The sequence below is a fragment of the Charadrius vociferus genome, unplaced genomic scaffold (genome assembly GCF_000708025.1).
Source record: "Charadrius vociferus isolate BGI_N301 unplaced genomic scaffold, ASM70802v2 scaffold406, whole genome shotgun sequence".
NCBI lineage: Eukaryota > Metazoa > Chordata > Aves > Charadriiformes > Charadriidae > Charadrius > Charadrius vociferus.
This window is the reverse complement of record NW_009648948.1, coordinates 1,207,209-1,232,774: the sequence shown is the minus strand read 5'-3', so window position 1 is coordinate 1,232,774 and position 25,566 is coordinate 1,207,209. Positions and strand designations below refer to the sequence as shown.

Sequence of the window (25,566 nt, the reverse complement as noted above, 5' to 3'; positions counted from 1 at the left end):
CCCATGGTACTCATTTTAGAATTGAGTAGGAGACAACCACAGCGTCTGGAAAGGCTGAAAATTTCCACAATCTCCTTTAGATGCTTTACACTTCCAGAAAGAGTCTGTCATGCCTGAACAGAGTCAGTCAGGGAGGGTCACATTCGTCCACGTCTGGAATCTGGATGTTATGTGAATTAACCCACCCTGCTACAAAGGACCAGAGGGATAGAAGTGCAGTGGTGGGATATGCCATGCCTGTTTTCCTGTGTGTCCTAGGAGGAGTTACTCAACCAAATTTTTCAGACTCAAGAAATGCATTTTTTTTTTCTCCTTGCTTCAGAGAGTTGGACAGCCAGTACCACCAGCTCAGCCACTTCCATCAGAGCTAAAAGCCCTATAGTGTAATGTTGTATACCAGACTTTTCATTTGTTTTGCCTCAGTTGCATCTGTTTTTATCTAATGTTTATTTAAATCTGAAGGTAGGAAGCTGTGTCATAACACGTTACTGAGTCATGTTCAGCGTATTTCTTCAAATTAGAATTGTGGATTGGCCTAGCTTAGAGCTGTGTGTGTTACAGAAATAAGGAAGATGATCTATGAACAGCAGAACCTGTGAAACCTGATTTCTTTAAGGATTTTTGTTCCCTGTCCCTTGCCTCTCACCTTAGTAACTCCTGTTTTGTCCGTTCAGTATGATAACTTCCCAAAAAGAGAGCGGTTGATAGGTTATTTGGCCTGTGGCTGATACTAAATGGCATATGTAAACTGGAGCCACCTAAACTGTGTGCTGAAAACCTTCATGTGAGAGACTTCCAAATGCTTTTTGTAAAACATGCTATATTTTGAATGCTGCCAAACTATGCTGGATCTGAGCTACCTACTTCTATTCTGCTGACTCAGCTGAGTGAGTGTGGTTTTCCTAACGTGGAAAGTATTTTTCATTTTAGCTATCAGATTTGTGAGTTCATGTATGAACGAGAGCTTCGCTATGACAAAATAATTGGCTGTTACCTGCGTGATCCAGTGAGAAAGGTGAGTCCTAAAATCATAGAATGGTTTAGGTTGGAAAGGACCTTGAAGATCATCCAGTTCCAACCCCCCTGCCGTAGACAGGGACACCTCCCATCAGACCAGGTTGCCCACAGCCACGTCCAGCCTGGCCTTGAACACCTCCAGGGATGGGGCCTCAACAGCCTCTCTGGGCAACCTGTTCCAGTGCCTCACCACCCTTAAAGTGCAAAACTTCTTCCTAATGTTTAATCTAAACCTGCCCTCTTCCAATTTAAAGCCATTCCCCCTCGTCCTGTCACTACGTGCCCTAGTAAAAAGTCCTTCTCCAGCTCTCCTGTAATCTGGTCAATCTGGTGCTTCTGGCCTTTCTTCTTTGTAGCAGTGCAGCCTGTCCTGCTGCACAACAGCCCTGCTCTGCTCTCATGCTTCTCTATCTTAAATAGTGTCCTCCTTTATAGCTGAGTTTTCTTAGTTATAGACAAGGCTTTTTGTGTTTGTGCGTGTGTTGGAGAGGAGTTGACTATTTTATTTTAAAGTTTCAGAGTTGCTTTTTTTGGTTTCTTTTTAAGTCTAAACAGTGCAAATACGTAAAACCTGAGTGCAAGGTGGCATTTATTGCAAATGTTGCTGCAATACTTTTTCTGCCATCAGTCCCCTCTTTTCTCTTCCCAGACAGAGTCTCTCTGCCCTTACTGTCCCTTACAGTTACCTTCTGCATGTCTATAAGTTGCATATCTGCCACAATTTTTGAGGTATTCTCTTCCCTACCACCAAGAGAAGTTGGGAGGAGAGTTTGGCAAATGTGATCTCACGAACTCCTTATGAAACCACTGTGCTGAAAGTTGTGTAGGTGAAGGAGTCAGAAGAGATAGATTATAATAGTGAGATGGTAAAAAAAAAAAAAATGGTACAGGAGAGCATCTGAGCTGAGGACAGTGCAGGAGAACCTGGGGGAGAGGCTAATGTCAAAGAGGAATTCAGGAATATGCTGGGAAAACTGACCTACCCTCTGGTAGAATGTTCTTTTCTCTGCTTGTGCTCCTAGCTAAAGAGCAGTGTCCTGTCCTTTTTCCGTGTGAGCAAGAGGGGGACATTTCTGATAGTGGAAGAACAATTCTTTTTGAGCTCAGTGCTTAACATGTTTAGCATCACTCCTATTCCTCTTGAGTTGTTTTTTTTTCCTGGCAGTTCGTCAGGAACTATTTAGGGACATATAATCTCGCCTGCAGATAACTTATCCTGACTTGCTAAGAGAGGACTAGCCCTGAGGTCATCCTAAGACTGTTCGAAATGCTCTCCCTTACCAAAATGTAATGCTGTTAGTGGCGCTGCAGAACATACTATACCATTTATGGTTTTATGCCTTACAGGAAGAAGTTTTCAACTATATTCACAACATCCTGTCCATGCCTGGCTACAGCGCTGAAGAAAAGCAGTCAGTGTGGCAGAAAGCTTTGGAACATATAGAGGTACAGTGTATCCTAAACCCACGGTACCTGAGCTAGTGCTAACTCCCGTTGGATCTGCCAGTGCTGTTCTGTAAGCAGGAGTGTCACGATGTCAAAACACAACTGTTTAGGAAGTTCTGACTTTAAGGTTTAGTAGTCTCAAACATTATTATAAGCACATCTCTTAGATTCAGGCTGGCCTCCCTGGTTTCAGGTATAGCTCTCTGGACAACGGGACCTTATCAGGGATGATGGGTAGTGAGGGCTGGGTAGCAGGGAAGGGATCCCTTAGCAAGTCTTTAATCTCCTGAGCGTGCTGCAGCAGCAAGGTCAGGACACTGACATCACTGACCTCAGTCTGTGGCATCACATTCCTCATCTTACGATGGTAATAGCGTTCAGCCTTGGTACCTTGCCACTCCTAACTGGTGAGAAGATGGGGTCATGACTTCTACTGTATGACGCAGACTGCTGCTAGACTTCTCTAGCTAATAATTTTCCCATCTCTGCAATCTCTCTTTGCTTCAGGGGATAGAGATGTGTCTGAAATAATTGTCCCATCAGTAGACATGGGGAATCCATAATATCTCTAGTTCCTACAAGGTGGCGTCAGTCCCCTCCAGGGTGATCTGGAGATAAGCCAGGAAAATAACTCTGTCTATAAAACAAGCAGTCACGCACTTGCCCAGACTACTTAGCAGAAAATGGGCACAGAATTGTGTGTCTTGTGAGGTGAACAAAAAAGTACTAGGTACATTTGAAAGATATAGAATACTTCTAGTCCCTACCAGCATCTGCAAGTAGGGCGTGACTAATGAGAAAATGGACCAAGAGGGAAGACAACAAAGAAATGCTGCGAATCCAGCTGTATGACATGCAGCTCGTTGAGCTCACGCCCGCTCTCCAGAGGCACTTTCAGAGCCTATGGGCATTGGTGGTGATGGCTGTGCTGTGGCTGGGCAGGCCTGGCTCATTACTACCTTGTCAGAGCAACTGTGGTCCACACGCGGCTTTCCAAGTTGAGCAAAATGCTGTCTACTTTGCTGCTTCCTTATGTCTGCTTCATTCTTCCACTGCATCCCTTGTCTCTGCCCAAATTGTTTGGCATTATGAGTGAGTTAGCCTCCCTCTGTAAGCCTTTCGTATTGAGTTTGGTTGTGTTTTCTCAGTCTGGGGCTACTTCTTGATTATTGTACAGCGTCAGAAGTGCCCAGTGCCCAGCCTGTCAGAGCTGCGTACTTTTCTGAAATTGGTTCATCTCAACTTGTCCATGGCCATCCTTAAAAGCAGGGTTTCGTGCACTGTTCCACCAGCCTTGTAGATAACGGCCAGCTGCTTTTACCTATGCTTTTTGCAGCTTCCTCCAGAAAGCTGCTGGGCTGATGATCGGTTCTTTAGGGCCCCTTTAGTGGGTGCTGTCACTGAGATCAACTCCCTCTTCCCTTTTTGCATCTTCTGTTTCACAGAATTGGTGAACAATATACACAATTTCATGTGGCTTAACAGCTTATTGGCTGCTATGTTTTGGGGTTTTTTTTTCCATTGTAATAATCCCACTCTCAGACATTCAGAAAACTTAAAATAGTAAATAACATTTTACTAGGATGGTGCTGTGCTTTCATCTGCTGAGGTATGAAAGTAGCAAACTAGCCTCTTCACTTGAAACCAGCAGTATCTAGAGAGGTGTTCCCCCACAAAAAGTGGCGTTTGTGATCAGTGCCACTTCTTATTTTTGCCATCATCCTACATACCTGTTGTTCCTTGATGTTTATCTTGAAAATAAAGCCTAAGGCTTCTCTTCATGGAGTGCTATTTGTGGTGGTCGCTTTCTGTCCTCAGACCCATGTGCCTTGTGTCAGTGCTGTCTCCTCAAGGGCTGCCTGCCGTATCATGTTTGCAAATCTCTCAAACCTGGGAGAGGATGAAAACCCAAGTCCAAAACCTCTTGCCTGGCAGTGAAGGTCACGGTGATCCGAGAGCTGCAGTCAGTGACTGGGAGCCTGGGCCGTCTCCCTCCAGCCAGTCAGACCGATCTTCAGCAGTCCTGAAGACTCCCAGGGAGGGTTTGTCCAGAGAGAGAAACAAATGCAGTCATGCTACATCCTTTCTGCATTCCTCTGCGCTGCTGTGCTGCTTTAAGGTCTTCTCAGTGCTTTGGATTGCCTGGGTTTGTGAGATGAAGGGGTCATGCTCCTGAGTGCAGGGGAAGCAACTAAAATCTGTGGCTCCTATAGTAAAGCTGGGGGAGGGGGGCAAACACCACAGAGGTGCTTTACATACAATATGGTAGGCAAATTTTGCTTTGGAAACCTCACAAAAGGCATCTTCTATGATAGCTCCCCTTTAAGGAGCTTGTGGAGCAGTCGCACTCTTCCTTGTTACTTCTTCTCACCTTCACCCTGGTCTGTTGCTGGCATTGCCTCTATTTGATGGCTGCTATCTCTGTCTTAGCTAGTGCTAAGGAACCTTCTCAGACCTTTTTTTTTACTTCCAGATGTATGTTTATGTAATTTTTCTTTCTTTACCATTATAAGAGTTGGTTTTGTTTGGTGTAAAGCAATGTTGTCTCTTTTGTAGGCTTAGCAGGGGCTTTTGGGAAGGGTTACCAGGTACACAATATTGATTTGAAGCAGTTGCTTCTTACTTGTTCGGAAGCATGGACGCATTTGGAAGCGTTAGGAGCAAAAAACCTCACGTTCTGGGTTGTGTAAACTTCTGTGATATGAAGCCTTTTCGATCAAGGTTGACAGGATGCAAACCCACAGCCATCTTAAAGATTATTTTTTTTTTCCTTTTATTACATTACAGTAAAGAAGTTATTCAGTGTTCTTCAGGTCTGGACAGGTATCAGTTACAGTTACCAGTTACAGGAAACCTGCTTTTAAACCTCTGGTTTGGTTCAGTTCAAGCCAGTTAAACACAGTTTCCATTTGATGGAGGAATTCCCTAGGGTGAATTTAAGGCTTTGTTTCCTTTCTACTGCTGGCTTCTGTTTGGCACTAGTTGGTCTTCTTGGCAGGGGGGAAAAGGCAGTTGTCAGAAAACCTGATGAAATAATTTCCTTGCCTTAGGACTGAGATGTGGTCTTGTCGGTGTGAAGAGTTTTGCATACTTACAAGACCTGTTGTGTAGTAAAACAATCAACTTTCAAAAATGTCTTTTTACAAGCTACCCTCGTTCTGATTTTTTTTCAGAATCACTTTGTGCGATGGTATTCATCATTTTACAGCTTTCATTTGGGCAAAGACGCAGTTACAATATGAATGGACTCAGTGAAACCGCATAATTATATTGCCTATGAAATTAAAAGTAATTATTTTTGTTGTGTTTCCCTCTCCAAAGGAGCTGCTGTTGCTGAGCCCATGTAAAGCAGCCGACTTGGTAGCCATTCACTTCAGTGAGCAGATCGAGAACATCATTGCAGACCTTCAGGTAAAGTGTCAAACTTCGTTGGTACTTGGAGCTTCTTTACAGTGGGGTTGCCGTTCCTGTAAGAAGCGATTGCTAAGAGCAATGGCGAGTTGTTGCTGTGTCATAAATGGAAGAAAAATAGCTTGATTGCTACATTCAAATTATTTGGCCTGCTTGTAGAGTTCTGGCCATAAAAATGTATGATCTCTGAGGTGCTGGTTGCATCACTTGGTAACGCAGTTTTCAGTTTGGAGTTCAGTAGGGCTTGAACTCGGAGATCAGACAGAGCTGTTGTCAGCTGTCGTGGTTTAGGCCCAGCTAAAAAGTAAAGTTACTGAACCAGGATATCAGCAAACATATCCTCTGAGTATTTACACAAGACAAATGACTAAACCAACTTCTTCAGCAGGCACCAGCCACGTATTTTCTCCCATGGATATAGTTCAGGCATCACTGGTTTATAGCACGTTATTTAAAATAGTAATACTCTGTCTCCTCCTGTTGTACAGGACCAGTTTTTAATCTTCCAGTTTCTGCGGAGTCTCCTTGATCCAAGGTATGTAAAAAAAATTAGGCCATTCACAAACTAGAGCTTGAAAACATGCATTAAAATAAATTCCTAAACACAGCCTACAGCTGAGTTTAGGGCTTGGAAAAGGTAACTCGTTCTTCAAACCATACAGAGTTGAGAAGAATTGCACAGAAATAAGTGTTGTTGGGAGTGTCCTTTGGCAGAGCCCATGCTGGTTTCCCAGCTGGGAAGTGGTGTTGGTTCCAGTACGTGCAATGTGACGCCTCCCCCGCACTGGTGGGAGTTTGAGCACTGCTGTAAGAGCTTCTTTGAGAAGGCTGTGAAGTGGTTACCCTGTGATGGAGTTTGTGTTCTCGACCCACCGATTCATTACTTGACCAAGGTGTTTATGTTAAACCAAAGTTTAACATAAACAGAAAAGCGTTTGGGGCTGTCGGCATTTTCATTTCTGTCTTATTTCAGAATCGCTGCTGTATTTCACGGCAAACTCTTTAACTACTTGCTTGCTCCATCTGCTCCTGTTCTTTTCAGTATTTCAGCACTGAGTGTTCTCTTTCTGTTGAATCGGTTTCAAATGCTACAAGACTTTTATTTATTTAATTTGTAAGACGTTTATATATGCACAGCTCCAGTTGCCTTCAAGCAATTGTTAATGCAATTTAAGGCAAGATCTTGTTTTGTCAATTAGCTACAAATTAATTGTGCTTTATGAGGGAGAAGGAGGAGTAGGAAAAGGTAATATTATCTAAATTCAAGTGTCAACGTTTCAGTTCTTGTTGAAGTTGTATAAAAAGCATGCTTTGGAAGCAAGAATCTGGAATTAATCACTCTGGATTTTGTTGGGATGTAAATTAAAAATAATAATAAACAAAACGTCCTTTTTTTTCCCCCTGAATTTTACAGCAACGTTTCTATGGAAGGTGTGAACTTCCACGGCTATTTTATGTCTTAGAAGTCAACATACAATCAGTATTTCGCCAAGAAAATATCTTGGTTGGGTTTTATAGACGAGAAATTAGATTTAGTTAATAAATGAATATTTTTTTTTTTTAAATTGAATAGTTAAGCAAAAATGATGCCCAACTGGATGTTAAGTAGGACTTTCTTTGTGCTGTGGTGCCACTTGCAGCAAGTGAGACCCCATGAAGGTGGTAATTAACCTGGATTTTAATTTCATAATCTCGGAGTAATAAATGTATCTAATTTAGCTCTACCACAATTAGAGCTAAACACAACTATTCCTCCTGTATTTATCTTCTAATCAAAAGCAACGCATGACGTGTTCAAACCAGCAATAGGAAGCAACCTTCTGTATCTGACCTTTCAAAAGATGGCTGCTTTTCTCTCCAAGGCTGCTGTTCGGCAAGGAGCATGAGGCCCTGTGGCTTGTCCCATTGTGCCGAGTGTCCCTTCGGAAAGCTCATGAACAGTTCCTTTTCCCCTCTGTGTTCCCAAATCTGCTCACTCTCTGCAGTAAGATGTTCAGCATCCCAAGTAATGGAGATAAACTGAGTACTGAGTGGATTGTTGTTGCCAGAATACTCAATAAGCCAAAGATAAGTTGAGACAGTTATGCAGAAAAATGAACAAAATACTCCTAAACAGTCTGGATTCACACGTGCTAGTGACTGACCGTAAAGCAGAAGGTCTGCAAGTCCAAGGTTTAACCTACTGTTAATAAACTATCTTGTCAGTAAGAAGTGTTCTGTAGAGATCCCAGTTTTTTTAATAACACTCAAAGTCCTGTGGTCTGGTTTCAGTGCTGCGAGGTCACCTGCTTCGAAGACGGAGCGAAATGAGCTGAATTATATTCTGAGGGAGGTGGGGAAGGAGGGAGAAACCTTGCTGTGCAGGACCTCATCTGCAGATATACCTATACTTTGTAGTATATCTATACATAAAATAGTGATTAGGTTCTTCTGAAAACATCTGTCTCTTTTCAGCCAATCTAAATGTTTATATACTTTTTTTAAGCAAAATTCTTATTAAAATAAGGACTCTTAGAGCAGTAAATGAGCTTTTAATGTCGTGAATACGAATGATTGCTTGATCGTATGGGGACAAGCCTCATCATGCTAGTATAACTATCCTAGTTGGTGGAATTGCATTAGGGATTAATTTGGCCCATTTAATTTAGCTAGAGATTTATTTTGAAGGAGGTAAAAGGGGGAAGGGAGGAAACAGGGTTAACAGAAATTGCCTGGGGAAATTAAAACCAAATGTCCGTATGTTTGTATCTTATAAGCAGCCACAGAAAACGGAGAACATAGCGTGTATTGCTCAGCTCATTAATCACAGCCTTTGCTACATTCTCATTTTAAACTCCGAAGTTTTTTTCCTCTAAAAAAAAACATCGCAGTTAAATGTGTCTGTTTGCAGCATGTGTTTGTGTATTATACCAACAATACTAACTTATTTAGCAATACAGTGCTCCCAGTCTATAAATATATTAATAGATACCTAAACTTTTAGGTTCTGTTACAATGGCTCTCCTCACTGCCTGGATATCTGTGACGCTCGCAAGGCTCACTTGTGCCAGGTTTTGTGAGAAACCGGTGATTATCTCGGTCTGTTTGCAGCATGTGTTTGTGTATTATACCAACAATACTAACTTATTTAGCAATACAGTGCTCCCAGTCTATAAATATATTAATAGATACCTAAACTTTTAGGTTCTGTTACAATGGCTCTCCTCACTGCCTGGATATCTGTGACGCTCGCAAGGCTCACTTGTGCCAGGTTTTGTGAGAAACCGGTGATTATCTCGTCCTTTTAGGAAAGACTGCATAGAGTATGGCAGGGAAGATGTTTGGCACCTAGTAGAATTGCTGAGGTTGGAAGGGACCTTTAAGATCGTCAAGTCCAAAATTAGTCACGAAAAGTATTCATGACTTCGTGAACAAGCCAACCTTTTCCTCAACCATTTCACTTAAGACACGCAGATAAGAGAGAATGGAAAGAAAGCTGGACTTTGATAATGTTAAAAGCTAAGCAACAGTCTCGAGACTTGCAGGTCCTGCTCAGCTCAGTGTGAGATCAATTCATCTTCAATACAACCACGCCAGAGTTATTTCCAGACCAGGAGTTTGTCCTCCTATACTAAAAACATATGACTTGCCATTTTTCCCATTTTGGTAGACGCAGATCACTTCAGCTAGAAAGCGCTTCTTCATTTTAGTCTAGTTGCAAAAAGAATAGAAGACTCAGTCCCGTACAGGCCCTGGGGGAGTTTATAGGGTGTGTGTTGTGGGAGGAGGGGATGGTGAATGCAGGAGGCTTCTTGTTTTGTCCTTCAAGAGTCCACTCTTGGTGTCAGAACACAATAGCTGGGATACCAGTTTTTGTACAACTGTGTGCATACTTTGGACACTGATCAGTACCTGTGTGAGGCTTTCATTTCTGGGCAAATATAATTTATAATCAAGTGATTGACATTGTAATCACAGTAGGCTTCTTTTGGCTTGCTAGGGGCACAGCGTTCCCCTTGCCTTTCTTGGATGATAATAATCCTGTCAGCTCCTGTAGTTCCCAGGAATTACAGGCTCATATGGTATATCAAACCTTTTCCATCCCATGGTTGTAGGGTTTGCACATCAACACATCTTCCCCTGCTTAGGAATTTCTGTTCAGAAAGGTAACAAAACTAAATCCATACCTTGATCTGTTTTCTTTCCTAGTAGGAGCTTCAGAACAGGTTTAAGAACCCTCTTTCCTAGCCAGGATCAACTGCTGTTTCTCTGCATGACGCATCAATCCTAGAACTGCCACGTGAAGTTTAACCTACAGTGGTGGTGAACTGCTGTTCATTTTGAAGCGTTGCAGGTCCTATCTCTATTTCTAGGAAAGCATCATCCTTTCCATCCTAACTCTTTGAAGTCTCTTGCTTCGTGTTGCTCTTTTTAAAAACAAGATCAGTAGAAAACAGTCAGGACACAGGGACAGTCATGGGCACTGCATGCAATTCTGTTCTGTTTTGGTTCCCCCACGTTGGGGGAAAATATGATAAAAATAAGCCAAGGGATTAGAAAATGGCCACTGCACAAACCACTGCGGTGCCAGCAGCTGCTGCTGGAAAGCAATTGGAGAAACCCTTTTTACAGGGATGTCTTTATTAAATTAGTTTGATTGCACTCTGAGCTTCACCTGCAGGAATTACCTGGGCTAGAATCAGAAGGGAAGCCCTAGTTTGGCCTCCTGGATGGCTCAGGCCCTGCCCAGAAGAGAAGAGGGCCCGGTGTGCACTGCTGAGTGCCTGCCCAGCGTGGCTGTGTTGCTCGTGCCCGATCAGAGGAGGTCAGGGAGATAACAAGGGTGGGAAGCACAGCAGAGTTTGGAGACTTCACCTACCTGTGTTGATTGAGCAGGTCCCGTGCTGGGAGATGAGGCAGCTGTCTTTAGTTCCAGCTGAATATGCTTCTGCAGTGCAGCTGGTTGCAAAACCCTTGAGCAAGAATGAAGCCTTTGGCTGAACAATACGCAGAGTCCGGTTCAAAAACCTTAGAGTTGGCAATCTGTTCTACCAATGAGCATAAAGTGCACAGAATTATTGCCTCTGCAACAGCAAAACTCAATTCAACAGTGTTGCTCTGTCTGAGAAGAGGAAATAAAAATGGGGATGTTTCCCTAAAAGAAGCGTGAGTTTGTATCTCAATGAGGTAGTTAAAAGGGTCGTATTCTAGCAGATGAAACATTAAAATGTGATAAAGGAAGCCAAAGAAGAATTTCAGGCACAATAAGTAAAAAACAACAAAATATTTCTTCAAACGCATGCAGAGAAGGTCTATAGGACAAATAGGCAATCGGCATCTAAAAAGACCACTCAGAGACCATAAGGTTTCATTGAAGAAATTAGGTGAGTTCTTTGTGCCTCTTTGCCAAAGATTTGCTGAAGATGTGTCTGTTACAGTATCTTTCTTCACAGAGGTCTTTGATAGGCTAATTTATCCTGAGGCATCAGTAGAATATGTTGTGGAACAAATGAAATGCCTCCTAACAGACCTCTAGACCCAGTAACTGGTAGAAACAGCATGATTTTTCTCTTAAAACCAGACTTTTAACTTCTGTATTACAGATAAAAGGCGATACACAATTGAATAAGAAACTTTTTCCGTCCAAATTTCTGGGCTAGAATTTGACTTGAGTCTTCTGTGCCTTTTTTCATTCCAGAGAAGGCATTAACCAAGACCTGTTACACTTACCACCCTGCATCACAGAGCAGTTCATTGAGCTGCTGTGTCAGTACAGCCCGGACCAGGTTTTGGAGACACTTAAAGTTCTGGAATACTGCAGACTGGAAGAAACCATCCAGGTAGGAAAGACAGGTATAAGGACGAGGGCTAGATGAAGCATTCAGATCAGCTCCTGCCTCTTTAAAATACTGTCGTAGTACTTCAGCCTAGGTTGTGGATTAGTTCCTGGATACTCTTCCAATCCATTTTTAACACTGTTTGTCCCCTCGAGCTGCTAAACTGCTTTCCTGCAGCATAGTTAGCTATATTTAATATACTGATTCTGAATTTAGTCTCGGGGCTAATAAGAAAAAAAGCCTTTAGTGCTCTGAAGCTACTGAATAACTGCAGAATAGAGACTGGCAGTGTTACTGTTGATTAATATGTTGAAGGTATATGAAATCAGAGGCCTGGGGTTTTTGGAAAGCAACGCTGCCAAAATTTAACTAGTGCTGGGAGAGCGACTATTTCTTCCCTGTATGAAAATTTTAACGATAATCTGTCCTTAATCTTGATTTATAGATACATTTAAAAAAAAAAAAAAATTTAATGCTGGTGGTGGCAATAGTGCAAGCTGAGAAATAAAAGCAGCGTAGCTGGTGGGGGGGAGAAGCAGGAGCGCTGCTCAGGCTGGGTAACGTGCCTGTGAACACATGGAGACACAGTCCTCCCTCACCATCTGGTTGTCATTGTCTTGTGGAGTAAATAAACACTGGCAGATTTCTTAAGATAGACATTTACCTTTTTTTTTTTTTTTTTTCTTTTAACTCAGATAACCCAGAAACATCAGCTCCATGAAGCTTCTTCATATTTACTGGAGAAGAAGGGAGACATCCATGGTGCCTTTCTGGTTATGCTTGAGGTACGGGACACTGAAATCCTGATTGCGGCGTTTTCACTACGCCAGCATGGCATGATATGCCATCAGCATGATGGTCTATGTTTAGGTTTGATATTGTCTTTGCTTCTGAATTTGTTTCCTACTAGAATCCGTGGAAACATTTACCTTCTGTCAAATAACAGCATGTTGAGTTGTCTTGCAGACTCAGCAGATCAGTATATTTTTCTGGCATGTCTTCAAACATCTAGTAGATAATAGGTGCTCAAATTTGTTTTTCTTAATCAAAAATCATCTTTCAGCTCCTGTTTTCCTTTCCATATTGCAAAAGGCATTTATGCTATGTTAGTCATACTGGGGAAGAAAATGAGAGTCAGCCTTTGTAACCATATCTTTTAGAAACACTTCTATTGAGATTCTGCAATTTTGCTATTCTGAGTTCTCTCTTCTGTTTCAGCGATTGCAGAGCAAGTTGCTGATGCTTACGCAAGATGATGAAAGTAAGAGTTATGAAGTTAAATCTCATTTTCTATTAAAAAGAGATAAACACAAAAATGTAAAGTGCATATGCCTGGCACCTGGCATAATGAGATCCTATTTCGGGTTTCTAGGTGTTACAGTGACATTTTTTAAACTTATATTCACATGGCTGTGGTAGTTATTCTGCTGACACTTCCTTACTCTGTTACTCTGATCTTGCTAGAGATCTGGAACAAGCTGTGATGGATGGTTTTGTGTGTGTGTGTGTGTGGTTATCTGCCCTGTTAGCTTTACTGATTGTGACTGGTACTCTTACTGCCTTACCAGACACGGTTCCTGGGTTAGAATTCATTCAAACTCAGTACTGAGCTTTAGCAGGCATTATGTGTGAACAGTGACGAGAGATGTTTTTGAAGAAAACTTCTCAGAGAAGTAAGAATGTTCTGCCTATAGAAAATAAGTATATGCACAAGTGCACTTTTCACTAGCCCAAGGGCTCAGGGGCACCTAATTAAATGCACTGACCATATTTGTTACTTAATTGCATCCTAAACCACAGCTAAGATCTTCCTTATTCGATTATGTGAAATGTTTTATGTGCCTGATTTATTGTGCTATTCAGGAAAAGTGCCGAAAATCAGGACCTGTCTTTATAATGTAGTTGCTTACTGTAGTGAACAGACTTCAGAGGAACAGTGTGATTTTATTTTGCAGAATGATTGGGAGTTAACATATCTAACAGGTTTTTTTAATAATTGCAATTTGTTTTTTCCCCCCAAAACAGGCTCAGCTGAACCCCCCTTGCTAGAAAACATTGAAGATACCTTAATGAAAACAATTGCCCTTTGCCAGAGAAATTCCCACAACTTAGACCAGCAACAGCGAGAGGTAAGGAAGGTAATAAAAAAAAAAAAGTGTCACTAAAATCAACAAAGGCCTCTGCATCTCGGGAAACTGTCTCTTCACATGGTGCTTCTTTTCCCCACCTATTGGATATTGATATGTCTCAAGCAGTCATTGTTGTCCTCTGCCATGTGTTATTCTTGCAGTGGTTTGGGTTTTAGACCCACAAGAGAGAAATCCTCACTTGTAAGGGTGAAGCACAAAATAAAGTGCAAATCAGCAGTTGAGAAGCAGATGAGACAACATCCTTTCCCCCATTTTTAGCTCCAGTTGAAATTTTGGCTTGAATGTCAATCGGACACTAAGGAAGGCACAGTAAGATTCGAGCCAACTGTATGGTGGCACAAAGCTGATGCTGCTGTCACTGCAGCTGCAGAATATTGCTGTTCTGAATACGTTCACAAATCCTGAATTTAATGTCAGCCTGCTTTTTGAGGGGTGGAGACAACACAGCTTGTTTGAGCTCTTGCAGAGAGAACTGGGTTTGTCTGTCTCCTTCTACTGAGGTTGCATTTCTACTTCCTAACGTCAGTGACATAGAAGGCATCTTTACTCCTAAGATTACATGTAACTTGCGTAACTGAACTCAAAACTGAGAACTTTGTTCCCGTGTCTGAAGACATGGCATGTCTGGAAGTCAAGAATTCTGTAATTTCTTCTGAGTGCTGTCCAGTGTATGAGGTGACCTGCTTGGTTTCTTCTCTTAAATTATCTTACTGTGCAAGAGATAGCTGCTGTATTTTACTGAAGAGGTGTCTGCGTGCACACCCCGAGTGCTTTCGGCCTGCCCTGCCTAATTGGATAGATTTGGGTTAGTGTTTGCTCTCAATATGGGCCCTGTTCCACTTGCTGGAATTTTTTTGTTGATGCCCAAGTAAGATTTGACGCTGGTCACCAGTACAGTGTTCTGTGAATTTTCACAACTCCTGTATGCGGCTGGAGAATTTAGATGCCCCTTTCCAGCTGGGATGCGTTTACTGTGCTACCTGTTACGTAGGCAGCCTCTGCACTGGACAGTTTGCATCTCATGTGGAGAAGTAGTTGGGGACTGAATGAAGCAGAAGTATATTTCTTACGTTGTTACAATTCCAGTAGAGAAACAGGTGAGAATGGAGAAGAGGGAGCAACAGGAGCCCAAGGTCTTCTGTGCGCAGACCCCAGTGAAATAGTAGTCTAAGATACGAGCAATCTAGACTGAGCGCAGATCCCGAAGTGCTGTGCTCTGAGGTTATTTTAACGTGTTTCAGTTCTGTTCCATTGCACTCATGAGAAATGTAGTTCTGTTCTTCGGAATGTGGAAGTGAGTCTTTGGAAGTGGACTCCGACACTGGTCACAGCTCATTTTTAGTACTGCTGTGTTCTTACTGTTTTTTTTTTTCCCTCACATTCATTTATTTCAGGCCCTCTGGTTTCCCCTGCTGGAGGCCATGATGTCCCCACAGAAATTATCTGGTTCTTCACAGTGTCAATACTCTGAATGTAAGTATTTTGGCCTTTGTGACCCCAAATATTAATAAAAGTCTTTGTGCTGTCTCTCCTCCTCTACTGAATGAATAGAATAAAAGCAGTTTTGTTACTCAGTTCCTAAATTCGCTGCTTCTGCAGTGGATGTGAACTGCAGTGGCTGTCAGACTGAGCTCAGGTTGGGTGTTTGGTAGGCTGCAGCTGTCAGGTACTTTTTTTTAAGTCCTGAGTGGAATAGGAAGTCTACCACGTGCTCCGCTCGTAAGGTGGTTCCACTGAGGATTGTCTCTATAAAAAAAGTCAAGGTGCACGGTGTGTACAAAGGCTTTCTAGGTTTAAAGTAGGTTTCAGCCTGCACTTTGGGAACTTCTGACATAATACACTGTCATCTTCCATGCCTACCTAGCCTTCTGTATGCTTATCCCTGCACTTGTCTATAGGATATAAAGTCCGTAGAACTTGAACACACCAGCTGAATTCTCTACTTCAGTTCTAGTGCCCTGAATCTGTTGTGGGTGGCAGCAGCACATCTTGAAAAGCCTCCCTTTATGGGAGACTTAAGGCTAGTTAAAAAGGCGCTTGGGACAGAATAATGTCTTCTGGTACGTTCCAGCCTTGTGCTCCATAGTAATTGTAGTTGTGCATGGTTAAGGATCGCAACATATTACAAGTAAGCGTGGTGGTGATCATCCTTCCTCTTTCCTTTTCCTTTCTTTCCTTCCAGTGACTATTAGCTATATCTGGACTCCTGAGGATTGTCTTGCAGGGATCAGTAACCCAAAAATATAAATCACCTCTCTTCCCTCAACTCATCTTTTCCTCTAAATTCATAATGTTCCCCAGATTATCCATTTTGGGGAGCTAATGCCTGCAGGAAAGTAATCATCTGAAGCGATATCAGAAATGATGAGAGGATAATACACTGGGATCCTGCATATCTATTTTGTTTTCATTACTAACATGCACACTTCCCAAACTAGCTAATTATCCCCACAAAGAATCTGAATTGCTGGGTCCGTGCATATCACTATATTGGCTCTTACTTTGGGGAACTGGGGACTGAAGAACAAGTTTCATGCAAAGGTTAATGCTAGGAAGTTTTGGAGTCTGTGGGACTATACCATGGATAAGGCATCCAAAGTGGGTTTTGGTAGCAGCAGGAAAAGTGAATGACAATGCTACAAAGTAAGTCTCAAAATATGAACATTTACTGTAGGTTGGGTGTGGGAGGGGAACAGAGAGGCATGGTGATATCGAAAACTTTTAAATATGCTTTCTGATACAAAAAGCTGCATGTGCTTAGTACAAAATGTGTAGAAGAAATAAATATAAAAAACCATTTTTCAAACTAGAAACGACGAACTGAAACAAAACTCTCTTAATCTGAAAGACTGATCTCTCTGTACTCCCTCAATCCTAATGAACTGCTGGTGGCTGTTATGTTTGATATTTCAGCTTTGAAGAGTTTGACAATGCAAGTGCTGAACAACATGGCTGCATTTATCGCTCTTCCTTCAATCCTGCAGAGAATTCTACAGGTGAGTTTCTGAAGAGAAGAAGCTTTTATCAAGCTGTGCCACTCAGTTATTGGGAAGAGCCAAACACAACCGTAATTTCCATGTCGTTAAAGATCAGATTAGCTAATTGTCTGGCTCAAAGTATTTCATGAAAAGCTCACTTGGTGAGATACAAGTTGGAAAAGCTGATAGAATGAATGACCTGGAAGACTTGATGCTCTGAGGAGACACGTAGGAGCACGTTGACCTGTGAGAAGATAATTGAGGTAATTTCTGCAAACCAAATAAAATCCTATCTCAAAGGTTGCAATTACTTTGAACTGAAACTTGGTTTTAGCAGCAAAGCAACTATGAATTTCTCAAAACTTGGAACGAAATTTGTTGCAAGCCATTTAGTTAAGGCTCTGGGATGGACAGTTATGAAAACTCTAACGCAAAGTTTGTAGGCTTTGGAGAAAGAGATCAAGACTGGGCCATTTTGGTTCATGGTGCAATGTATTATTTTAGAGATGTGTGTTACTGAGCAGCAAACATCTTGTAGAAGAGCTGATTTCAAAATGGGATCTTGGGCTGAGTCATCACAAGGAGATATGATTTGTAACGGGATCTTGGGCTGAGTGATCACAAGCAGATATGATTTGTTAATTTGCAAAATAGATGAAAGATGAGGTTGGGATTTAAGAGCAAACCTTGAGAAATGCAGAAAATGAATGAGAGAAATTGCCTGCGTTGTGGAGTGGAATGACTGAGGGGTTGAGAAAGTGCTGAATTACTCTTCAGGGTTTCTATTCCAGATGAGAGAAGAAAATGTAGAAAAGGGCTTATGGGCTTCACAGGGTGAACGCATGCCTCTAGCAATCATTAGTTTGATCTTAGTATTATGCACAACCTTGAATTTTGGAAAAAAATCATAATTAAAGACTGAGAAATGTTGCAAGAGAGCAGATAGCAAGCATGATCAAATGGAATATGGTTTTATCAAAGGTAGAAAGTGTCAAGCAAACTTAATGCCTCTTCAATAACTTATTTTGTCTAGTTTTAGCTGGGGTGTTAATACAGTTTCCTATTGAGCTTTGTTTGATGTTTAATGCAGGTAGGAAAGGATACAGAAGGTGTGAATGAGTAAGTGGGGAGGCTGACAGGGAGGCTTTCCTGGTTATGTTGAGAATTGCCAGAATGGGGCGAGAGGCAAACCAGTGACCAGGGTGAAGATAAAGCAGCTGGGAGGTGTTATCATGTGGGGGAAGATCCTGTTCTCCCTTGGGAAGACTAGAAATTCTTGTCTGCGGTCGTCAAATGTTTCATTCCTTTTCTATTCTTATAGACTCTTTTAGCAGAAATAGAAAAACCCTTTTCTAGAGGCTGGCATTCATGTCCTGGAGGCAACAGATGAGTGAAATGTATTTGTCAGTTGTACAGGGAAGCGGTTGGTGTGATGGTACTATTGCAAAGGATAATGGGATGCTTACGGTGCATCAGACGAAGTACTATTACTAGGGACAGAAATGTGTGAGGCATTATTTAAAGCATATGCAACTCTGGCCACTGGGTTTGGAGGCCGGGGGAAATTGCTCCTGATCATTCCATTTTCCTGGTCAGCCTTACAAATTCAGTCTGACAAAATAGAGATTTAAAGAGGCAGATGTTGTTCTACAACTACAGCAAAATAATGGGGAGAGATAACTTCTTGAAATGCATTCAGAGAGAAGGACTGAATTCCAGGTAAAGAACATTAGTATCAGAACTTCATAAAATAGGAGTAGTAATTGGTACCTTGTAGCTACAGGTGTAGGTTTTTTTGTAGGGAAAATAGTGTTTTAAAACTCAGTAGAAGATCCTATGGAAGGGAAGGTGGTATTTATTTACAGGATCTCAAAACAAGTTGACTTTGCATCTTAACACTCATTCTTTTATAGATTTCATTCACTCAGTCACACTCAGGTATTTGCCAACACCAAAGATGTATGGCAGTGAGTGATGTGACCTAGATCACCTGTGTGCAGCAGAGAGGGTGTCAGCCCCTCGCGGCATCTCTGGGGTTCCTCTGATAGATGCTGACAGCTTACTTTTGGACGGCTTAGTTACATCCTTTAGAAGCTGCTGGCTGTTATAAGGTGGATTTTTGCTTCTGAATCTCACTTAAGCTTCTGTAAATCATAGGCCAGATTGCTGTATGTTTTGTTTTCCCTTGTTTGGAACCCAGATTTGAAATACATGTCTGTGGTCTGTTCTCCTGTTGGGCTAACAGAGAAATGGCGTGTGATCTTCTGCAAACTTGGCATCCTCCTCACGTTAGGACATGGGGTCAACCAGTGATAACTTGTCTGAGCTCTTATCAGTCTGCTGCCTTCAGTGCTTGAGACCCTCCTCAGCTTTGCAGCTGGGAACGGTGTCCTTTGTTACCAAGACACACCATTATTTTAACCCTTTGCTCTTGTGCTTAAAACCACACGTTTCCATTCGCAATGTGTTCACACTGACTGTTATTTCTGAATTTCTGGGATTGCATTGCTCTAGGTCAATTCTGCTTGTGCGTTTGTAGCTGTGTTGTATTAAACTATTGCTTGAGGGCTTGCACTGGATGCCTGTGGGAGATTTTCTCTGGGTTTTATTTCGGTGTGCAGCTTGGCCCTCGGAAGAACGTTGCTTTGAAATCAGCTGGGAAGATGATGTTGGGAATGGTGGCCATGTCTTTGGGTGCCCAGCTCAAATGTTCAGGGGTTCGGAACCCTTGCCACATTTGGGATCAGGGAAGAAACACGCCCTGTGTTAGCAAGGAGCGCTGGATTTTTTGCCTCCCTGTGTAGTGTGAGCTGTCGTCTGCTTCCTTGGATTATCTGGGAATGCCATTTAAGTGCCCCGGAGGGAAGAATCACAACATGGCATGCATGCATGGTGCTTCCCCAGAACACTCTGTCTTAACAGCTTCCTCAGCTAGAAAGATCTCTATTTTGTTAGCCCTGGGTGGGTATTCCTTTCGCAAAGCTGTGTCGTTGCTCTTTGAAGCCATGTAAAATTCTAAACCCTGGTGCCAAACAGTTCTGTGCATCTCTGGGCTTGTCCTCTTAGCCATGGAAAACTTTTTATTTCTGTCTCAGCAGTATGTAGGGCCTCCTACAAAATGTTATTGATGTGCCACTTTAACCGTGGCCGTAAGAAAACTCTTAAACCAGCTCTTCTGGGCCCCGGAGAACATACAGCCTTTCCCAAGCCCTCAAAGTATTTTTGTGAAACCCCGAATTATAAGTGGTGCTTGTCTGAAAATGCCCTCAAAAGCTCTTCCAACAGAGGTCGAGCCTTGGTGGTGGAGCATAGATGCGCTGGAACTGCAGGTCCGGAAGGTAGAACCAGCTGCCCAGGAATTAACGGAGGGATTTTTTGTAAGGTCGATGACATCAATAAACTGAGGTAGATTATCTTGCCTTTTCTGAAAAGGAATTAGAGTATTCCAATTTTAGTGGACTGTTTTTCTTCCTCTTCTGGGCTTAACTGCCGATAGATTATACCTTATGCAAATGTTAACTCCGCAACCAAAATGCTTTGCTAAAGGGCACCTTGCAAAGGGCTGGGACCAGACTCCACAGATTTCACAGAAAATAGGTAGGCTCCTGGCATCGGGCTGTTATGGAGTATTGACTTAACTTTTTATAATTGAAGTCATATGACATAGCGATTAATATATTTATGTTCTTGCTCGTCCTTAATAACGTTGTAAAGTTACTTATTAAGTAGGAAGTCTGAAATACCCATATTAGGAGAGATACTAGGGGAATCCTCTTGAGCATTAAGAAAAGTTCCATGTCATTAAGGATGTGAATGCTGTCTGAAGAGGGCTGAAAGGTTGAGTGTTAATTCCCTTACAAAGCTGTAATCCTTCATGAATGTTTTGTAAGTAGATGCAGCTGATGCGTCCTACAAAATGGAGAACTGGAGAAGCCAGAAATTTGAAATCTTCCTGTAGGAACCCCAAAGTGGGGAAGAAGGAATCTCGAAATCTGTTACAGAGCGGAAGCAGAAAGATCCAAAAATCCTTTGCTTGAATTTTTTCCGTCCCTGCTTAGGGCTGTGCCTGGTTGTTTTTCTTTCCAGTCCTGAAGGTCAATGCTGGGATTAGTTTTATGTACAATAGTTGCTCTGTCGCCTTGCAGATGGGACAAGCTGCAAGGGAATGCATTTTCTGAGTTCAGAGTGCTTTTATTAGCGCAGTTCTGTGAGTGCTGTTAGCAAAGAAAGTGCTATTTCCTGGACCCAGGAAGAAATTGGAAACGGAGGAGACAGAACTGGCTGAAAGGCTGTGTGAGCACCTCTGGCTTGCATCTGGATACCTGCCAGCTTCTCCTGATGTGTTTGTTGGTAGCAGCGCTGGGCAGTGAGTTTGGCTTTGTGTCCCCAGGGCAATACCAGCCTGGAAACCGAAGCTGTGATCTGTTCCTGGCTTGGTGCAACCGACTGTTAGTAATGTGCCATCCCGTACCGTGTATTGCGAGCATGCGTAAATCCTAAACTGAGGCGAATTTTATAAAGTGGAATTAATGAAACATATTCCTCCATAAAAGTAATTGATCCCACAAGGCTCCTCTGACTGTAAATTTTGCAGGGGCTGAAACCAGCAAATTGGGAGAAAGCATTCTAACTTGCTGGAAAAGTGCAGTTACGCTGGATGTGGCGCTCAAGGCAGGCGGACGGCTGCCACCCAGGCCTGGGCAGCACTGTCCCATGGCTGCAGGCAGGAAAGGAGCAGGAACTCCACCGTTTGCACTCGAGTGCCAGGCTCAGTATGAGGCTTTGCTAGACCACAGGGCTCCTCTTTGGAGAAAAGTCCATTCTCTTCCTACCTGCCATTTTTTTGACATCATCAAGCATAGATTGAGGAAAAACTGAGCAGCTGAAAGTTGGCCCTCAGACTCACGTTCCTCTGCAGAGCTGTAGGTGGCTCTTTTATTATTCTCTCTTCTTCATATCGCCTCTTCTTCCTCTGTCTCTATCCAGACAAGAAACAAGTTGCTTTGAAGGCCTCTACTTGCAGCTTGGGAAGTTAGAGTTGCTGTATGTAAATGGTGGCATCTGTACAGTCTGGGAGTTACCTGTTTGGGTTTGTTTGGCCATATGTGCTTTACAAAAGTATCTGGTGCATACAAAAATAACTTGCTCTATGTTATGGATCATGTACATGCTGCATTGGAAGTCCCAAGTTCCTTGTTGCCCTCCATAATTCATATGGTGACGCAGTGTAGTGTACTTTCTGTGGTGTTGCTTTTAAATTATGCATGCAGAAAGAAAACTTAGTGTTGTTTGAGCTGTGCTGTTCGCTTAGCAAAAAAGTAGCCTCTGCAGTATGTCGAGCTCTTCTGTATATTCCAAATCTACAGCTGGTTTTGACTCAAGTGCTGTTACTCAGTGCTGGTTTTATTTAGGCTTGAACCTTGGCATTTCTGCCTGCACGTTTCCTCTGAAGACTTGTTCCGAAATCGCAATACTTGCTTTCTATAGCTGTTTTGGTGATCTCTCCAGGTATCTTGCAGTGGAACTTCCATGCTACTTTAGTCATCCTCCTCAACTTGCTTTTTCACTCTTGCTTTCTCCTTTCTCTCCCACGTGCTCAGTCCCAGCATGGAATCACCCTTGCTTCTACTCATTTTCTCATTCATCTCATGCAGAGCTTGTTCATCCAGCTCCTTCTGTTCCTGTTTCTACTGTCTCCATCGGTTTTCTAGTCTCTAGGTTAGCTTCCTTTTCAAATCTTGCCAGTCTGTCTATTTTTGCCACTGTCTTGTCCGTTCCACTGGTCAGCTTCTCGCAGCTTCCAGCAGGCCTCCCCCAGTATCCTTCCACTGCCTCCCAGCAGGGCAAACTGCTTTTTTCCAGGTCCAATTCAATGACTGTCTGTCAACCTCAGAGAATTGTGTGTTATGCAAAGATGAATTCCCCCGATCCTCTTTCGAGGCGTTCCTGAATAGACTTGTCCTGATCAGAGGCAGATGTGTGCCTCGCTGGTGCCAGTTTGCGGTGGGGAGGGCGCCCTTTTGCTCTTTTGCAGACCAGGCTGTGCAGGCCACCGAGACAGCACTGAAGCCGGGCTGCACGCTGTGGGTCACACCACTGCAGCAGCCAGTAGCAGATCCTGCTGCTAACCTGACCCCTCGTCCTTGCTTCCCATTTGCGTTAAAGACACAAAGACTGGATAGAGCTTTGAGCAACCGGGTCTAGTGGGAGGTGTCCCTGCCATGGCAGGGGGTTGGAACTCGATGATCTTCAAGGTCCCTTCCAACCTAAGCCATTCTGTGATTCTGTGGAACCCAGCCGGTTAGCCAACAGCTTGCAGGGCGTCGTCTTTAGTGAAATATCGCTGTGGTGCGTTCTAGTCTGCTGCTGCTGCAAAGGCAAGTAGGAGGAAGCTGTGTTCTTGGCGTGTGCGTGTTGGAAGCGGTGCCGTGTTGGTAGGGGACAGGGCACCTCTGCAACTGCACGGAGAGATCTTTCAGGGTCAGTTCTGCCCAGGAGACCCTAGTGCTGGTGGCCACTAGGAGTTGTTGGTAAACTCTCACGGTGCTGGTTGTTGGGCAGAGGTATTTCCTGATACGGTCTCTTGTACAATGGGGAAGGATGTTGCAGAAGTCTTTCCCCTCTTCCAGTGGGTTGTGCATCTGCCTGGTTGAGAGGCTGTGCACTGTCACGGAGAGCAGCTCCCACAGGGCTCCTGGCTAAGCTCACCCCAGAGCAGGGAGATGCACCCTGGACCAGGGTTCCTGTCCTGCACCGAGCAATGCTTCAGGGGGTGCCAGGGTGGCTGTGGAGCAGAAGGGGATGTTTGGTTTAGAGCAAGCCTAAGGAAGGTGGTTGAGATGCACCAGGGCTATGACTTGTGCCACAGCCCTTCACTTGTGCTGCTGGGATATGGAAATAAAGCTGCTCAGGGCAGGTGGAAATCATCCCTGCAGCAACAGAAGAGCCCCAGGCCCTTGTTCCCTAGATGTTCTGTCATCTGGGATGTGAGACCAGGATTGCCTGGCACTCCTGCATACTGCTGCACAGCTACACAGCCCGCTGGATCTGTGTGCTTTCAACCTGTGCCTGACGGGGTGGTGAGTGAGCTCGGGGGTGACCGGTGGATCACCAGAGACTGAGGAGGGAATTACCCTCTGACCAGGGCAGAGGCACGCTGGCAGTGTGGGGCCAAGCCCTGAAGGCAGCCCAGGAGCTCACTGGCCAGCAGACACCTGTAGCAGTCGGTGTCAGGCGGCAGCACAGACGGGGTTGACACCTCCTGTGTTGCTGCAGGGTGTTTTCTGCTGTTTTCTTCAACATTCCTAAATACGCTCTCCAGTCAGCTCTTTGCATCTCTTGAATGAAGTTTCCAAGGTCACATTTAAAGTCTTTTGACACAAGCACAGTAATTAGTATTGATCTTGTCATCTACTCAGTTTTGCTAATTACCAATTTCCCTATCAATACATAGGATTATTCTGCTGTCCTTGTGCCTGTACAGCATCTTTAAATCTGGAGACGTAACTTCTGTTTGCAATGCCAATCTGGAGGAAAAAAAAATATTAAAAAAAATCAGAATGGTCATATCCTGTGATTCAGCTGCAGCTTTGCATTTCTTCATACAGGATCCAGTTTATGGAAAAGGGAAACTTGGAGAAATTCAAGGACTTGTCCTGGGAATGCTGGACACTTTTAACTATGAACAAGTAAGTTGCACGCTTTTCTGTCTTGTCCACTGTTGTATACAGGGATTACTTTTAGCTGTCTACCCTACTACTCTCTCATCTGTTATTTCTCTCTGCAGGGCAAAGTAAATGGACATGCAACGGATGTGTATTTGTGACTGGGGGACGGGGAATGAGTTTGTATTGCTCACAGACAGATTGCAAGGGAAGGGACTGGCAGGAACATGGTGGTGTGAACACCTCTGTAGTTCGGTTTTATGTTAAATGTACTGGAAGGACAAACATCCGCTTTTTCTCCAGCTCGTCCTGCAGTTAGGGATTCAAAGGCGCAAACCCAATATGGTTTGTCTTTTTACACCATCTTAAGAGCTTTTTAAATTAGGCTGTTTTGCCGCTTCCCAGTGGTGATGCTGGACCACTTTGTCACCGGATGAGATTTCACCTTTATCTCACTGCTGCCTTTCTCTGGCCAGTCTCAAATCCCAGGCAGTCTCTAAACTCCAACTGTTTTCTAAAACTCATTTTCCCCAAAACAGAATGCATAGTCTTCCTCCAAACACCCCCCCATTGTTCTGCCTACCTGTGACACTACCACCCTAGCTACTGCACAGGCCTCCATGCAGCAGCATCCAATTAAAAAAAAAAAAAAAGGGAAATAACTTTACTGTAGAGGGCTGGACATAAAGAAACATTATCTCTGGGTTTTTGGTAAAGGTTTGCTCTGAGCACCATAGGTCCTCTGTCAATGTCTGGCAGTCGTCAGGTACAGGCTGCGTGTCACAGCTGGACTAGGCCAGATGTGAACCACTGGTGCAAACTCTGCAGCTTCTTGTGAGTTGCTGCTACAGAGCATTGATAGATGACGGACCAGAGCACCTATGCCTGACACTTGTTCTTGCTGAAAAAACTAAGGGTATTTTGCTTTTGGCTCTTGACAAATGGAAACCTCAGTTGGGAAGAACTAGCAGATGAGAAGTTCAGTGTTTTTTTCGTATTTTAATTGCGATAGTGCCTTTGGGCTTTGATTTTTATCAGCATGTTTCTACTAAATGGAGGATATAAGCAGTAGCTTACCGGGGCG

At 43.3% G+C, this 25,566-nt stretch overlaps 1 protein-coding gene across 1 annotated transcript in view; it reads left to right on the top strand.

Moving 5' to 3' along the window:
• Positions 1–25,566, top strand: part of VPS8 (vacuolar protein sorting 8 homolog (S. cerevisiae)) — a 92,831-nt gene that overhangs the window by 53,886 nt on the left and 13,379 nt on the right. The window contains exons 34-44 of the mRNA XM_009887385.1: positions 931–1,015; positions 2,365–2,463; positions 5,785–5,874; positions 6,363–6,409; positions 11,552–11,693; positions 12,386–12,475; positions 12,909–12,951; positions 13,716–13,819; positions 15,235–15,313; positions 16,754–16,836; positions 24,426–24,506. Coding sequence (XP_009885687.1) covers positions 931–1,015; positions 2,365–2,463; positions 5,785–5,874; positions 6,363–6,409; positions 11,552–11,693; positions 12,386–12,475; positions 12,909–12,951; positions 13,716–13,819; positions 15,235–15,313; positions 16,754–16,836; positions 24,426–24,506 — 943 coding nt within the window. The remainder of the gene's footprint in view (positions 1–930; positions 1,016–2,364; positions 2,464–5,784; positions 5,875–6,362; positions 6,410–11,551; positions 11,694–12,385; positions 12,476–12,908; positions 12,952–13,715; positions 13,820–15,234; positions 15,314–16,753; positions 16,837–24,425; positions 24,507–25,566) is intronic.